At 39.9% G+C, this 17,211-nt stretch overlaps 3 protein-coding genes across 4 annotated transcripts in view; 2 read left to right on the top strand and 1 right to left on the bottom strand.

The window, feature by feature from the left end:
- LOC117502400 overlaps nucleotides 1-17,211 on the bottom strand; it is a 25,187-nt gene extending 7,976 nt beyond the window's left edge. The window contains exons 1-2 of the mRNA XM_034161439.1: nucleotides 17,200-17,211; nucleotides 3,089-3,092 (exon numbers count right to left, since the gene is read on the bottom strand). The gene's annotated coding sequence lies outside the window, so the exon portion shown is untranslated. The remainder of the gene's footprint in view (nucleotides 1-3,088; nucleotides 3,093-17,199) is intronic.
- LOC117502401 (homeobox protein Hox-A2a) lies at nucleotides 336-2,366 on the top strand. Of its 2 annotated transcripts, XM_034161441.1 has the most exons (3): nucleotides 336-811; nucleotides 1,270-1,589; nucleotides 1,620-2,366. In XM_034161441.1, the coding sequence occupies exons 1-3, from the start codon at nucleotides 436-438 to the stop codon at nucleotides 2,013-2,015; spliced, it is 1,092 nt and encodes a 363-aa protein (XP_034017332.1). In that variant the 5' UTR covers nucleotides 336-435; the 3' UTR covers nucleotides 2,016-2,366. The 2 variants fall into 2 exon arrangements, with proteins under 2 accessions (XP_034017332.1, XP_034017331.1); XM_034161440.1 differs by having other exon boundaries at nucleotides 337-811; nucleotides 1,270-2,366.
- hoxa1a (homeobox A1a) lies at nucleotides 10,835-12,685 on the top strand. The gene is made up of 2 exons (XM_034161444.1): nucleotides 10,835-11,447; nucleotides 11,698-12,685. Exons 1-2 carry the CDS (start codon nucleotides 10,841-10,843, stop codon nucleotides 12,072-12,074), a joined length of 984 nt encoding a protein of 327 aa, XP_034017335.1. The 5' UTR covers nucleotides 10,835-10,840; the 3' UTR covers nucleotides 12,075-12,685.

The following is a 17,211-nucleotide window of genomic DNA, read 5'->3' as shown; positions in this document are numbered from 1 at the left end:
AGGATAAACTGAGCCGACAAAGATGTAAATAAAAACAGTCGTCCCCCAGCTGAGCGACGCGTCCTCCACCAGAGTTTTTTTTGGATCAATCAGGCAGACAGACACTGGCTTCTTTTGAGTAAACCCCAAATTGTCATTGGGCAGAGGTAATCATGTGACAGGCAATTCGGTCCAATTTCAACCTTGTCTCCATGAATTCAATAGTTTAATAGCAGCTCGGTCCCCACACGGCCGTAATCAGTGAAATAGAAAAAAAAGAAAGAAAAAAAAAAGAAGAAGAAAAAAAAAAAAAAAACACCAGCAAGGAGATTTTTTTTTTTTTTTTTTTTTTTTTTTTTGGGAGTAATAATTTTTTTCTCTCCTCGTCGTCCTCACTGAGCCGCAACATTTATAAAAATACGCGCGCAAACTTTCCTCGGCTCTCAGGGAGCGGAGATGAATTACGAATTCGAGCGAGAGAGCGGTTTTATCAATAGTCAGCCGTCGCTTGCTGAGTGCCTGACATCTTTCCCCCCTGTCGCTGATTCATTTCAAAGTTCATCAATCAAGAGCTCGACGCTTTCACGCCCGACACTGATTCCTCCTCCCTTTGAGCAGACCATTCCCAGCCTGAATCCGGGCAGCCATCCGCGGCACGGCCGGCCCAGGCACAGCCCCGACGGATGCAGCCCGCTGCCCACCGCCTCCTTACCCCCGGAGTACCCCTGGATGCGGGAGAAGAAAGCCTCCAAGAGGAACCACCTGCCCACGTCCACCAGCACTACCGCCACCAGCAACGTCTCCAATGGACCCGTGTGCTTCTCTCCGAAAGGTGGGTCATTGCAACCGTACTTACAAACTGTAACAGGCCTTTTAGAAAACCATCCCCCTATTCCGGATTTTTATCGACATATTAAAGGAAAGAAAGGGAGAAAAGTTTAGTCAAAGTTTGGTGGTGGAAATGATTTATTCCTCGCGCTGCACCGCAGTTTTGATGTGTGACAGTAATGAAGAGTGATGGAGTGCCGTTGCCGAGGAGGGCAGCTGCAGCATTCATTATATATCTAACACCAGCCTGCCTGCGCCTCACATGGAGCAGCTTTATTTTTGGTGGAAAATGAATCTTTACGCAGCGGTTTAGCACATTGAACGTGGAAGCCTCATGTTAGATTCGTGGTCGGATGGTTTTTTTATGCTCTGCATTTTAATCCCACGCTACCGCCGGTGTTGCTTGTGCATTATTATTTTTTTTTTTATTTCCACTCTATCTCTCTCTCTCTCCGGCTCCAGGCTCGCCTGATATCGCGGAGAGCGGCGCAGCAGCTGGAGGAGGAGTAGCCGGAGGTGCGGGCTCCCGTCGGTTGAGGACAGCGTACACCAACACGCAGCTTCTGGAGCTGGAGAAGGAGTTCCACTTCAACAAGTATCTGTGTCGGCCGAGGCGCGTGGAAATAGCGGCCTTGCTGGACCTGACGGAGAGGCAAGTCAAAGTGTGGTTCCAAAACCGGCGCATGAAGCATAAACGGCAGACGCAGAGCAAAGAGAACCACAACGGCGAGGGGAAAGGACTCGGAGCGGAGGACGGCGTGCACAGCGACGACGAGGACGAGGCCCCCCTGTACGAGCAGAACGGGGCCCTCCTGGAGAGAGATACCTACCCCTTTCAGAACACCACCCTGGGCCCCGCGCAGCAGCTTCACAATGGAGACACCATGAGCTTTGCTGCTGCGCCGCTGAACAGCAATGACAAAAATCTGAAACATTTTCCCAACCCGTCACCCACTGTTCCGGCCTGCGTGTCAACAATGGGCCCCGGCTCGGCATCTGGCCCGGACAATGGCGACAGTCCCTCGGCATTGGATGTTTCTTTACACGATTTTCAAGCTTTCTCCTCGGATTCCTGCCTGCAGCTCTCCGACGCAGCCTCGCCGAGCTTGTCAGAATCCCTGGACAGCCCCGTGGACATTTCCACGGACAGTTTCTATTTTTTCTCGGAGTCCCTAACTACAATCGACCTGCAACATCTGAACTACTAATCGAAATCAATCTATAACTTTACTTCTTTTTCTTTTAAAAAAAAATCAGGACAATAATGATCAGGCTATGAAGGTGTTAACTCTGATGTTGTTTGTATATTCGGCACATTTATTCAGTTCATATTTGACTTGACGATTAATTCAAGGTAAGGATGAAATTAAATCACTGAACTAGATCTAGTCCAGCGTGGCTTGTAATTACCAAACTGATCTCTTGGAATGGAAATTATGAGTGTGTGTGTGAATAAGTAAACGGTATTAGGCCTATGGAACCTGCTCATTTTTATTTTTGTATAGCTTCCAATGTCTTGGATATTTTTGTTAGAATACAATTAACTTGCTACAAACCTCTTTTCTGGTGTTTCGACTTATTTGTTTCTCTCTCTCTCTGTCTTAAAAAAACCCATATATATTTTAGTCAAAAACTGAGAGCAGAAAAAATCCAAATAAAATAATTATAGAACATTATGCAAATTGAACAACAGGTTGGAAATGAATACAAATAGTCAGTGAAGTGTCGAGATTTATTATAATTGCACATTTAAAAATAAAATGGATTATTCTAAAATAGTAAAATAATTATAGTTGTAATTTATTATTATTATTTTTAATTTATTTGAAGTTTTTTTTTGGATTAAATTATTTTTGAATAACACATTTCAGAATGCCTGCACATACTCCAATACATTTTTTCCCCTTTTTTGCAGTGTAAGAGCAAACAATCCTGCATGACAGGGCTCTTAACACTGTGTGCATGTTGCAGGCAAATACCCGAGCCATGTTTGCCTTCAGGAGCCCATAAATCACTCGGTGGCATGAATGAGTCCGACATTAAGGAGACCAATTGTGGCGTAATGTGCACAAATAAAACCCACTTACATTTTCATACGGGACGCCCCAAATCAAAGCTTTAAAAAAAGAAGAGTCGGGTCTCTGCATGCATTTGGCAATAATTCATTTTTATAGCTTGTTTAAGCACGTTGCTGGCTCGGCGACAGCGGCAACAGTAGCAGCTCGCTCAGGTTATGAGGCTGCGCCCTGTGCGTTAACACTATCTTCAACTCCAAACAGACTGCGCTTAAACTATTTATCATACTTGTATTTACTAAGAATAGCTCCCCTGCTGCAGAAACGACACAAAGCAATATGTTGGCTCGTTTCACTCAGATTTATTATTTATTATTTTTTAAACACAGCAATAGGACAGCAGTTATTGCAGCACAAATATACAGAAATCTTTGATTTCAATGTGGGGATTATGAATGGTTTTGTTTTATTGTGTGGCATGTGAGTCGATTTATGTGACTCAGTTAGTGTAGGATTCCACTTTAATCAGTTTGCACAAAAAACACACACACGGATTGATTTAGTAACTCATCAACACGTGCGAAATTCATAACCTTGCATCGTTCAGATGCGGTTTATCGAATAATCTGGAAACCCTAATCAGTTCATCGACGCGCTGAGCAGTCTAGTGCGAGTGTGAGAGCGCGCGTGGGAGTTTAGGCTAAAAAAGGAAGGGGGCGGGAGGGGGAGAATAAGAAGGAGATAACTGGGGGTTGGTATGGTGCGCTTTGGCACGCATACGCATGAAGCAGCGCCGTGCGTAACCAAATCATTCCGAGACAGCGCGCCTTTTCTGCGCACATGTGTTCAGCTCAACAAAGACCCACAAACCTGCGCAAAGCCTGGCGAAGTTTCCACGGACTGGCAGGATCCACTGCACCCACTCACTCTGCTGCAGGAGCAGCTGGGAAGAGAGAAGGAGGAGGAGGAGGGGGGAGAGGAGGAGGAGGAGGAGGAGGGGTAGACGAGAGAATACTGACCTCATTTTTTTCCCCCCCACTAGTGGGAAGTTTGTATAACAACTTCTCTTTGCAACATTTTTGTTAAGGGTAACTTCACTAGGTTACAAATTCAAATTAAATAGAATTGACAAGCTATTGGGCCACGTTCTCACTGTATCATATTTTCCCTCTATGCACACAATGCATATACGCCATTTCTTTGTTCAGTGAAAACATGCCAAATGTATTTTTTTTCCCAGCCCAAAGATGAAATATGATGTCAAGTCTGATGGAGATTGTATCACAGCTGCTTTTTTGATAGTATTTCTGTAACCCCATAGATCCCCATTTGGACAACTGGAATTAGGTTGAACCTATAGGGCTGTGTTCACATTAGCAGCTGAAGTGAATCACAGTCACATTTCCCCCAAATGAAATATCCTTTTTTTTCCCTTGTGAAAATGTGCCAAATCAATCTTTTTCAAATCAAATTTGGGCCTAGATTTTAACCTGATTAAGAAAACAAAAATCAGATGAGGCATATAGATTCCATTTCAGTTGATTCCTGATTATGTGAATACTGTGAGAATATTTATGTTATGATTTTTTAAAGTAAATCACCTTTTTTACTTTTAATAATATTTAGATTAAATATATGTGCATACAACATAGAAATTAAATTACAATTTTAAAATATTACATTTAGAACTTACATGCTGGGTTGCATTCACATTAGCAACTAAAGCTATCTGAATCAATTTTTAAAGAAATAACACAAATCTGTTTGTACAGTATACCTGTGACAAATCCTACTTTTTCTTCACATTCAGGCTTATTTTTGATTCAAATCTTACAATGGACAATGTGAATGCTGTGATTTTCATCTTCTCAGTTTGGGGTGAACATGGCAAGTCTGGTGGGATGTTTGTATCACATCTTTGCTAAGCATTAAATCCATTTATGTACAATATAGAATTCAAATTCAGATTTGAAATGATTACAGTTAGAAATGACATACTGTTAGGTTGCATTCACATTAGGAAGTGAAGTGATTTGAATCAGTGTTTTTTTAGACAAATAACACATGTGATCTATTTGCATAGTAAAAACATGTTAAATAACATCCTGTTATTTAATCAGAGCTGGGCCTAGATATGATTCAAATTTGATCTCTCAAAATATGAATGTATTTTGAGATATGATGTATTCTGAACTGTTCCATTTGGTCACAACATGCCACATCTGAATTTTTGATAATGATTTGAACCATGTATATGTGGTCTTGTTGAATCTGAATTGTGTCTGCTCTCAAGTCACGTGACTGTCGGGGTGGGGGAGGGGAGAGTCAGATCACACACAGGTGACTTACGAACTATATTAAATATATGTATATAACTAATACAGGAAAGGTTGATACATGTCACATCATAGAGCAATGCAAACGTCTTCAGTCATGTGCCCTTTCCATAAAAATAGAGGGAGATATTTCAATCATGCTCTTTTTTTTGTTCATTCATTAAATTCTTAAATAATTCTTTAATTTTCAATGGCATTCTGTCTGGACATTTTAGCGCTATGGTGCCAATTTATTTTTACAAACATTTACTGATAAAATATGGATTGCTTTAGTCATGACAAAGTAAACAATTATTTACCCCCCCCCCCCCCCCAAAAAAAATATACCAGAACAGTCAAGAAAATTTCCTCTGTATTTTTTATTTATTTATTTTTAATTATGACATATTTTCTTTTAACCTTTTAACACCCACCTATTTTCGGCTTGTGCACAAAAATTGGACCTACCCAAGTGCCAAAGCTCCTAAAAATAACATCTTACGCCTCACAGCATTGCAATATGCCTCATTTTAAAATACAGTTCTTCTAGTTTCTTGTGAGATCCACCATAACACTTTAAGTCAAAGATGATGTGGTTGTATAGTGTCAACCCTAATTCAATGGGTTCAACAAAAACTTTGCATAAACTGTTACAGAATTACACCCAGTTTTATTGACAGAAGTCATAAGTAATTGGACAAATGGACTGCACTGGACTCCATTTATGAACAAGGTAACATGGTTCTAACCATAAGGATTAAATCATAAAGGTTCCTTTAGAAAAGCAGGGGGATAGATACACAAACATTTCCAAGTCTCTGAATATGTCTTGAACTTAATTTACATCAGTCATTAAGAAATACAGAATGAATGGTCCTGTACAGGGAAATTAACTGGAATGGACAGTTCTCAAATACTGTGTGAATATGGAAGATGGACAGTAGTGAGGGAAGCCACCAAAACGTATGACAATTCTAAAGGAGTTCTGTAGCTATGACTGGAGAAACCATCCATTGTGCAAAGTATGTCTGTTGCATCACTCATGCCAAGGTGGAGTGGCACACAGAAGGATTTTCACATAAGGAAACATAGCAAATCTAGGCTCAAGTCTCCAGTGCGCATTTTGTGCAACAGTCTGAAATTTCACATCTTCTGTTTAAGAAACTCCTTCTCTCCAACCTCTGTGAAGCTGTAATGCAATAGACAAAATGTTCAGATTCACAGGCATAGATCCCGCTAACATCTTCAGATTTTGGTATATCGATTGCTTCCCTCACTAATATCCTTCTTGCACTGTCAATCACTTTTTGCTACTGAAGACCGATTTGTCATGCAGTACCATAAAGTGTGTATTTCATAATGATTGATGTAAATGAAGTCCAAGTTGTGTTCAATGACTTTTAAATATTCCTGCACACCACCCCTGATGTGTACAAAAGAAAACTGGGTGAAAAAATGATATTTTGTATGACCAATTATCCTTATATGTAGTTTGTCCAATGACTTGTGGTCTCTAAAAATGGAGGAATTATTTACAAAATGTCTGTTATTCCTAAATTGCAGTACAATATTTTTTGTTAAACCCCTTGATTTAAATCTAAAAGTTCACACTTCAATTGCATCTTCATTATTTAATTTCAGCGCCATTGCAGCAGTGTACAGAATCAAAATTCCAAAAACGGTCACTGTCCAAATACTTATGTAACTAGCTGCAAATGATCCCCTTTCCACATATTCTCATGATGCATTTTGTATGATGTCTTACTAAAAGTCTAAGGTGATATTTGTAACATATTCCTACAAAATCTTCATGCCTACGCACGTTTCACCTTTCACGTTTCACGTTTAATGTTCAGAAATGTGTATTAGAGTTATGGTCAGGGTTAGGGTTAGAATAACAACAATAGTAAGACAAGTTATGTTTTCCCCCCGTTACATGTTATTATCATTGTCTAACATCATGGCCTCCTGGTGGAGGAACATGTGGGATATGTTCAAATTGAGCTAAAACAAAATACATACATAGCACTTTTTGTACATTTTACTAAATTGTTCATGAGAATAGGCTACACTTTTCTTTTGATAAGTCAGGGGATGGATACATGAACATTTCACAAGTCACTGAACATGTCAGACTTAATTTACATCAATCAATACAAAATATAAACATTATGGCACTGTGCAAGAAGGAGGCAAGTGAGGAAAGCTACCAGGACACCCAGGACAACTCTGAAGGAGTTATAAGCTTCTGTGGCTGTGATTTTTTTTTTTTAAGAATATGCCTCATGCAACTTTTGTGTGTGGCATCACCAGTAACATGTTCAAGGATACAGTGGACTTTCGAAGAACTTTATTATTGTAAAACAGATCAAATCTAGGGGTGAAGTTCCCGTGTCCCAACCAGCACTCTCCAGCTGAAATTTAAGGTTTTTTTGTTTGTTTGTTTGTTTGTTTTTTTAAGAAAATCTCTCTCTGCTCATCGTTCCACTATGCAGTTGCAGCAATCAACCCCAGACACCAGTCACATCCATGACAACTCTAAAGAACTCAGGGTGGCTTCCCTCACTATTCTTCTTCACTCAGTTTTTGAGAACTGCCTACTCCAGACAAATTTGCATTACTATATTTTTTTTCTTCATGACTGACGTAATTTTGTAACATGAAAATGTTCAAGTATCTATCCCATGGCTTTTGAAAAACTGCCTGTGAAAGTGATAGCATTTTTTCAGTTTTTTTCATTAAATATTTTTGAACATTTTACTATATATTCTTATGAAATTAAATAGTTTTCATTTACATTTATTGCAGAAAACATTTTTAAAACAAATTTTAAACATATTTAAAATTATGGCCCTAATACTTATATTTCTGACTGACCAACAAACAAAACAAAACCATTCTTTTCATCATTTGTCATTGTCTGTTCATTAGCGGCGATCATTCAGTAATAACACATTTGTTACTACACAAATAAATACAACCTCATTTTCTTACAAAATACAATAGAGAATATATACAGATTTATATTTGAAGCTCTTTTTAGTTCATGTGGCATCTGCACAAGCTTGAACAGTGTGGCACTTCAGTTTGTATTTAATTTTGACATTTTACTTCAATTGGCAAAAACATTTGCCAGCTGTGTCAGAAAATTACACGTGTCAGGAAGCACGGAGAGGATCCCTACAAACATATGTGTGTGGATGTTTGCCTTATTTGGTATAAAAAAGCGTTTTAACCCCTTAACGCCTGAATTTATATAGCTGTATATAAAAAAAATGTTTTGTGTGTGTTTTTGCCTTTAAGAAGATGGTAAATAATGTTGAGATTATTAATTTCACAAAATTGCACAAAAAATAAATAGTAATTTTGGTATTTTGGTAATAATTTATGTTATAATGTTATAATAATAATAATGGTATTTTGCAAATTTGTGACAACAGGCATACTGGTCCATTTGGTATGTTGCATATTTGAGTCAAATATTGTCGCATATATGCGACAATAGGCATTAAGGGGTTAAATCAACTGATTGTACAGTTATTGCCTTACCGCACCCTCTTCTTTTTTTATGCTATTACATTAATTCAGTACAAGTCAGTTGGTGAAGAACTCATTCTTCTGCTTTCAACAGAAAGAAATCCCTCATCACAAATGAGTTGTATTGATGTAGACACTAGCTTTGCCACAACAGAAAAAGGCTAAGGTAAGACACTAAATGCATAATAACTCATTTTTAAAAGTTTCGTTACATTTACTGAAGTAAACATGTACTTCTGTAAGTCCGCAGTGATCCTCTCCATGCTGCCAAACACATTTTAAAGACATTTTCACCCATTCCATGGCATCAAGAAGAGTTTTACTTTGATGGTTTCAAATTGTCTCTTACCATTAGATTGTGCAGCTGTTTAGTCTGTGACAGTGTTTATGCTCAACAATGAGAAATTTAAATCTTAGGCCAACTTAAAAATACTCAGATTTGTTAACCCTAAATTGATTCCTTTATGTCAAATTAAGTTAACAATTTAAGCTTTCAACATATTATGAATATACTTTGAGAAAAAATAAATTTATTTAGGTGTAATACAGTACAGTCATTAAAAAAAAAACCTTGTATTCAACATAAGTCATGGCAGCACGGTGGATTAGTGGTTAGCACTGTTGCCTCACACCAGAGAAGGTCGTGGGATTGATTCCCACCAGTGGAGTTTGCATGTTCTCCCTGTGTATGAGTGGGTTTCCTCCCACATTTAAAGACATGCAAGTCAGATGAATTGGAAACTTTATAATTGTCCAGGTCTCCTTGCAAAAGAGAGCTTGATCTCAATGGGACTAAAAAAATAAATTTGAAATTCACCTGTAACTATAGAACTGAAGTTCACCTTTAACCCTGTGACAAATCAAAGTAAAAGGGAAATCTATCTATCTATCTATCTATCTATCTATCTATCTATCTATCTATCTATCTATCTATCTATCTATCTATCTATCTATCTATCTATCTATCTATCTATCTATCTATCTATCTATCTATCTATCTATCTATCTATCTATCTATCTATCTATCTATCTATCTATCTATCTATCTATCTATCTATCTATCTATCTATCAACACAGATGACCAGTAGGGGCGCTCATCCCCCCCTTCTCCCTTTTCACCCCCCCCCCCCCCCCCCCCCCCCCCGTGAGTAGGTTGGCTCGTTCAGTGAGTGCAACTGTATCACGCGCGCGCACTCGCTCTATCTCCGTCTTTTCCACGATGCATTCCGCGGTCATTTATTTCTCCAACAGCTTTATTTGATGAACTTAACCAGATCATCAGCCCACACTCCCACCTCGGGCCATACGGGCGCGTTATCAAATCATTTGATCACTGTACACGCGCGTAATGAATAGGCGTGGGAGTGGGATCAGAGGAGACACGGCGACCCTGGGAGAGGAAAAAATAATACCTCATCATCTTAAAGGTTTAATAGGCTTTTTTTTCGTCATTGCGTCACCTTTGACCTCCAGAGCACGCACGCACACACACACATTCCTAATGCGACCTCTGTGGGAAAATGTGAAATAATAATAGTAACGAATAGTCTAATTCTGAACATTGATCACGGCGCGCGTCTGGCTTCGTGTCTCACGCTGATATCGCCCGTGGCTGCGCGCACAAACCCAGAAATCCATCCTCTCATGCATGACATCATAACACAGGCACGGAGGGCGCACACACCTCGCTGTTCCAAAAATACAGTTACCTTGGGGTCAGAGTGCGAGGTCGTCCTCACGGAGAGGTCTGAGAGAGTGAAGCGTTCATCTTTCAGCGCGCGGTGGGGCTTCGTGTCCCCCGTCTCTTTCTCATGCGACCCGTGAGCTGTCCAGCCGCCGTTTGCCACCCAGCTCATTGTTTGCTCGGCTCATACATTAGTGCGGGCGCGCGTCACCTTGATCGACGAGCTCCTGGAATTTAAATAGCCACTCAAACACCAATCTGTCACCGGCTAAAGGATAACGACAAGTCCCTCACTGGCTGACCCGGGCCCACGTGACATCACCAATATCGGCCCGTGCGCCCCTCCGCTCCTGTCTCCCTCCCGTGATAAGGACAGAGTTTAGGTGCAGATTGGCACGGTCACTCAGGGTAAGAGGGGGGAAGAGATCAGAGGGGGTGTTACAGGCTGATGGTCCCTCTTTCGCGGCACAACAATGCTGCAATGAGCAGCTTCTTAGACTACTCGGTGATGAGCGGTGAAGGTGGCTCATGCTCTGTCAGGGCTTTCCACTCGGACCACGGGATTACAGCTTTCCAGTCCTGCGCGGTTACGGTCAGCAACTGCGGGGCGGATGACCGTTTCATGACAGGCAGAGCTTCCCCAGACGGCATTCACCACCAGCCGGGGTCATACCAGCCCACAGCGGGATCGCTGGGTCTCACATACGGAGCCCACCCGGCCTGTAGCTCCAGCTATGGCGCACAAAGTTTCTGCGCCACTTATAACCATTACGCGCTCAATCAGGAAGTAGAATCCACTGGATTTGCCCAGTGCGGCCCCCTGATGTATTCGGGTAACATTTCCTCCTCCGTGGTCTCGCAGCATCGCCAAGGTTACAGTGCCGCCGCCCCACTGGGCCAGCTGCAGTATGCCCCAGCAGCCTATGGCGGCGGGCACGAGCAAGCATCCGCTTTCGCAGGCTGCTCAAACTCACTGTCACCGCTGCACGCAGCTCACCTGGAGGCATGCTGCTCCCCTCTGTCGGAGGGTGCATCCTCTGCGCAAACCTTCGACTGGATGAAAGTGAAGAGAAACCCACCGAAAACAGGTGCCTGGAGTGCGCTCGTGTATGTGAGCACGTGCATTCTAATTGACAGCCCAAGTTCAGTTTAGTGGTGTGCGCAATACTGGCAAATTTAGTTGTAAAAATATGGCAAATTTTTTTGATTGTAGTCATATACATGCTGTCAGATTGTGTTTTCTGTCTGTTTTTACTGTGATTGTGCTGCATAAAAGCCATTTCCCCACAAAGCGTCTCTTCTCTGTGAGGTCACAAAGGCTTCTTCCTCTGTCCGCAGGAAGATCTGGGGAGTACGGTTACGGCGGGCAGCCGAACACGGTCCGGACCAATTTCACCACCAAGCAGCTGACGGAGCTGGAGAAGGAGTTCCACTTTAACAAGTACCTGACCCGCGCGCGGCGCGTGGAAATTGCTGCCGCTCTTCAGCTCAACGAGACTCAAGTGAAAATCTGGTTCCAGAACCGGAGGATGAAGCAGAAGAAGCGCGAGAAGGAGGGGCTGGTTCCTGCCAAAGCTCCGTCCTCTGAGCCCGGTGAGCTCATTCAGGAGAAAATGGACGACGCTGCGTCGGAGAAGTCTCTCTCAGCCCCGTCTACCCCATCGCCGAAATCCACGGGATCATCCACGGGTGCAGATCCCTACCCCTCCAACTAAAAACAAACAAACAAACAAAAACAAAAAAACAAACTCCAACTGCCTCTTTAAGGGCCACAGGTCTGAAGATCACCCAGCATATCAAACCCACAGTCCTGACTGAATATTAAGTCTCGATGCACTATTTGGGACATTGGAAAACATATATGGACCGTGGGGTATATATTTATTTATATATAGGGTCTTTTGTGTGACTGCGATATAGAGGCTGTAGCTGAACGTGTGTCAGATTTATTTAGAGTTTTGATGTTACTTATGCGCTGTGGTAAATGCGCAACAGCTCACCTGAAACGTCACAAAGCTCCACAAAGAAATACCTCAAAATGTACCAAAGATGTGCGTCATGGCCGCGGCCAGTCCTCATTGCACTAGATGTCTTCCATTAGGCATCATGCTGATGAATCAGTGTTCAAACTCACGGTGTGGGTGTGTGTTTGTGTGTGTGCGTGACGCGCACTGCTTTCATGTCCAACCGGTGGGGCGCTGAGTTTTATCAGTTGGGGGACCGGTCATATATATATATCCATGTACGTTCCTGTTACCTATTTAATCCAAAGGAGCAGATCATCTTTTGTCCAGAGAGACATTTACGGGTGAATCATCTATATATTAAAGTCTGTTTATCTCTTTAAAAAAAGACACAAAGTTCCGTTTCTTTGTCATTTCAACACTATCTCCGTTTGAGCAGCTGCACGCGCGTGTCTCTTTAACGCGCAGCAGAATCTCTCAATTTATGCAGCCGTGCGCGCTCCCGTCCCTTTGGGGGTGTGTGTGTGGGGGGGGGGGGATATTGGCATAATAAAGGCATGTTTATCCACGGAAAAGATGAGAGAACGGATGTCAGCGTCATTTGTGATGACAACCTTATCGAGCTGTTGGCTTATTGAGGGGACACACAAAAAAAGAAAAAAATCTCTATTGATTTAAACATCGAGGTAAGGCTATCGATAAGGTTGGCGGGGCCCCCAGTGGGCCTCTGTCAGAGTCAGATTCTCTCAGTTCCCCCAAGTTACACATCGGTGTCATCATCTCCACCTGACGCGAGAAAACTTACAGAAATATGCGTAAAATCGGTTTGGATAAAGTGTGACACTAACGCATCGAGTGGCTGTCATATTTTTAAATGTTCATTAATAAAATTTTAAACGTGTGTCTAAGCTGCAGTCTCAACATTCAAAACATAAAAAACAAAACAAAAAACAAAAAACAAAACAAAAAAACTATCAAGTCGGTCCCGTTTTCAAACCACGATGGTTTCTTGGTTCATTTGCTGTTTTGATGCCGCGCGTAAAGAGCAATGATTAATGGCGACGTTCACCTTTACCTTTTGGATCCACCTGCAGGAGCCGACCCATTGGAACCGCAGAGATCATCTGATCGTCATCCAAGTCCTCTAGAAACAACAAACATGGAAAAGGAGAGTGCGTTTTGAAAGCAGTCGCTCTTCTTTTAATCTCAGCTCCCGTAAACACAAATTTTAAAAGAAGAAAAGGAGAAAAGAAAAAAGAAACAAACACCTTGTAATATGGGGGCTTATCTGCTTCAGGACAAACGGCATTTGTTGACATCTGTGTTAAGGTTGGCAAGACACAGATACCCACATTTAGCTGATAATGGAGTTGTTTCAGGATAAATAAATAGGTAAGTGCAGCTTGTTGCTGAAGGGCCTGTTTGTTTTGGCTCCTTTCAAGTCAAAAGTGATTATATTATGACTTAAGAATGGTTTAAAATTAATATTCTTAGAAAACATTCTATCCCTCTTAAAAGAAAACACAAGCTGTATTTTCTTTTAAAATGGCAATAATTTAAGTCATTAACAGTATAATAATGATAATAATAATAATTTTAACAACTTTTTTCAACATTTGTTCTATATTAATAGGATAAAAACAGGTTCAGAGATTGTTAAATTGTTACATTCCTATATTCACTTTTAACACCTGCCATAATCAAATATGAAAAGCATCGACGTATCAAATAAAGCATTCGTTTGAAATGCGCAAATTTCAACAAAATATTAATTTACACAATTACATTTACACAATTAGGCTAGTCAAAAAAATATTCTTCTTTCTCTGAAAATTCACTATTTTTCGTTCTTCATATTTATTTTTCACAACTAGTGTGAATTTGTATAAAACTTTTCTCCACAGTTTGAAGTCTCATATTTCCTCGCAATATGCCTTTGTTTTTAATTTTTTTTTATTATTATTCTATACGAAATTTCCCTCACAAAACAGACTGTAATCAATTTAAACCTGTCAAACTGTTTCTTATTTGCCCACATTGAAAAAAAATGAAACATCAGTGCACTTCATTCAAAGTACTTATTTACATTGGTCTAATGGAAAATTGTGGTTTCCAGTTTAAATCTGCTGGAATCACTTTACCAAATCATAAATATACATCGTGAAAAACTAAAAAAAGAAAAGAAAAGAAAATAGCTGTAACAAATTACATAATTTTTTTTAAGTTGATCCAAAGTATAATTTTTTTTCAGTATAGATTTGATCTGCGACGACATTGTGTATTTTGAGGAAATATAAATTGCATAACAATTCTTAATTTTTACAACTTGTTTGGCGCGTTTTAAATAATGTAAATGATTGAATTCATCCAAAATGAAGTTAGCAATTTGTATTAAATAATTTAAACAGTGTAATTTTTTTTTTTTTTATTTTGGGAGTGGGGGGAGGCGAAAGAACCTTGGTGGTTTTTAGATGTTGAAATTCTCTCTGTGGGCCCCCAGCGTGCGCTTTGAAGGAATTAGGAACGCCCTGCACCTCAAAAGAAGCCCTGGGGTCATCGGTCGGTCAGAGTTTGTTGTCACAGCACAACACAAAGACAAACATCAGTTTACAGGCCGCACTGGGCAAACAAGCGCTCTGACCGCGCAAAGCATCTCCAGGCTCGGCGCAAACATCGACCTCGGCGCGGCCAGAATCTTCCGTCTGATGGTTCCCAATGCGGTCCTCCAACAAACACTTGGATGATGACAGACGTTTGAAGCAAAGCGTTTCAGGCTTTAACGAAGATGAGGAACGACGTGTTAGAAGCTCCCGAGTTAAGGAGGTGACACAGGAAACTGACATTTCATTTACGCGTCCTTGATGTGGTCTAATTCAAGGTGCGCCACGTGCCAGCCGCGTTTCTGCTAAATGATTTGAACGAAACACACACACAAAAACAAACAAACAAACAAAAACTTTATTTTGACACGGCAGCTTTTTGTGTAAATTGATATAACTGCATCTTGTGACATAAAGGAAAGCCTGGATTTCAAATTATTTGAGCCGGTTTATTAAAAAAATTAAATAATACCAACGAAAATCTAAAAATATAAAATAAGACTAAATCTATTATAATGCATATATAAATTTAACTTTATTTATTGAAAACATTTCTAACGACTAATTCTCTCTCTCTCGCGCTCTTTTATATATATATATATATATATATATATATATATATATATATATATATATATATATATATATATATATATATATATATATATATATATATATATATATAAAATCATATATAATATATAAAATCATGATTTACGCATTAATTTGGAGCATACTCTAGTAGATGCCAGGAATTCTTTTGTTCTGAACCTGAAGCAGACATTCCGATCTTTGAATAGTTACATGGCGCTGCTGTTCCATTTGGAGTTTGCTGTATTATGTGCCAAAATCTATGTAAAATCTTTGGGAATCCTTCAGTCAAAGTTCTTGGACTAAAGCTTTTATACGAATGCACTACTTATAATTATAAGCAATGGATGTAGATGCAAGATTTGTAAAGACAAGAACCAGTGAGCAGTATAAGGTATTAATGACAGAATCATAATTCAGAATCCCAGTCTAATGCTGCAGTCTCATGGACTTAAGTTGCTCACAAATGCAAATACAGGTGCTTGCACATGAAGTTCGGGGATGGGTTTGCACATGTGGATTCATGATGACTTTATCACTGTGGCACATTGGTTTCTGATGTGTGTGTGTGTGTGTGTGTAGGGGGTGTAACATGCATTCATTTTCTGAACTCGCTTAGACCAGATAATAGTAAAAAAATTGCATAATATTACATAAAATAATCATTGCATTTTAAATAAATATCATGGACATTACAGAAAAGACAGGTGCAGGTGAAGTCTTCTATGTTCAGCTCATCTTCAACATCTCTAATATGGAGGCATTTGTATACACCTGCATTTAACTTAGTCATCATTTGCATTTCAGTCAAACAATTCACATCCAATATCTGATTATTTCTGAGAACGCAGCACAAAGTAACCAATCGCTTCAAGGGTTTGACCCTCGCCACTAAATGCAGCACGAAGGAGGTCAGGGATTGACAACAACAGGCTCTTCAACATAACATATTCATCTCAACTCAATTCACTTTACATTATACAGTGCAAAATTAAAGGGTCTAAAACAGTTTCACAGGACACAAAAATAAAAAGTGTAGTCATATAGATGAAATGAAAAATGAAAATGAAATGTGGGAGGTGACAGTCAGATCCATAAGTATTGAGATATTGGCACATTTCGTAATTTCGTAAAGAGTTGAAAAGATACAATCAAGAACTGTGCAGGGTTTTAGCTTTAATTTAAAGGCTTTAGTGAAAATATTCATTGTAAATCACAGCCACTTAATTTCCAGGTGTCATAAGTCATTGTACAAATTAAATATAAGGATTATTTTAAATGCAAACTGTTGCTTTTGCAGCAAGTCTTTAGACAAGACAGGGGGTGGATATATGAACATTTTCAAATCATTGAATATGTCTTAGATGTGATTTACATCCATCATTAAGAAACACAGACAGTGCAATATGTCTGAAGAAGGTAGTTCTCAATAACTGAGTGACCATGCAAAAAGAAGATTAATGAGGGAAGCCACCAAGACAGCTCTGAAGGAGTTATAAGTTTCTGTAGTTGTGATTATAGAAACTATAGGGCAACTTCTGTCTGTTGCAGAGAATGATTAAGAAAAAGGAAAAAAGAAGACATAAATCTTCAGCCATAGTTTGCAAGAAGAAACATGGACAGAAGGAAAGTTGGCCTGGACACGGCTGAAGTACATAGACTGAGTGCTATAGATTGCTAACAACTGGCCTTAATTT

Source organism: Thalassophryne amazonica, chromosome 20 (genome assembly GCF_902500255.1).
Source record: "Thalassophryne amazonica chromosome 20, fThaAma1.1, whole genome shotgun sequence".
Lineage (NCBI taxonomy): Eukaryota > Metazoa > Chordata > Actinopteri > Batrachoidiformes > Batrachoididae > Thalassophryne > Thalassophryne amazonica.
Note: the sequence above shows the minus strand (reverse complement) of the source record. Positions and strands in the feature narration are given on the sequence as shown.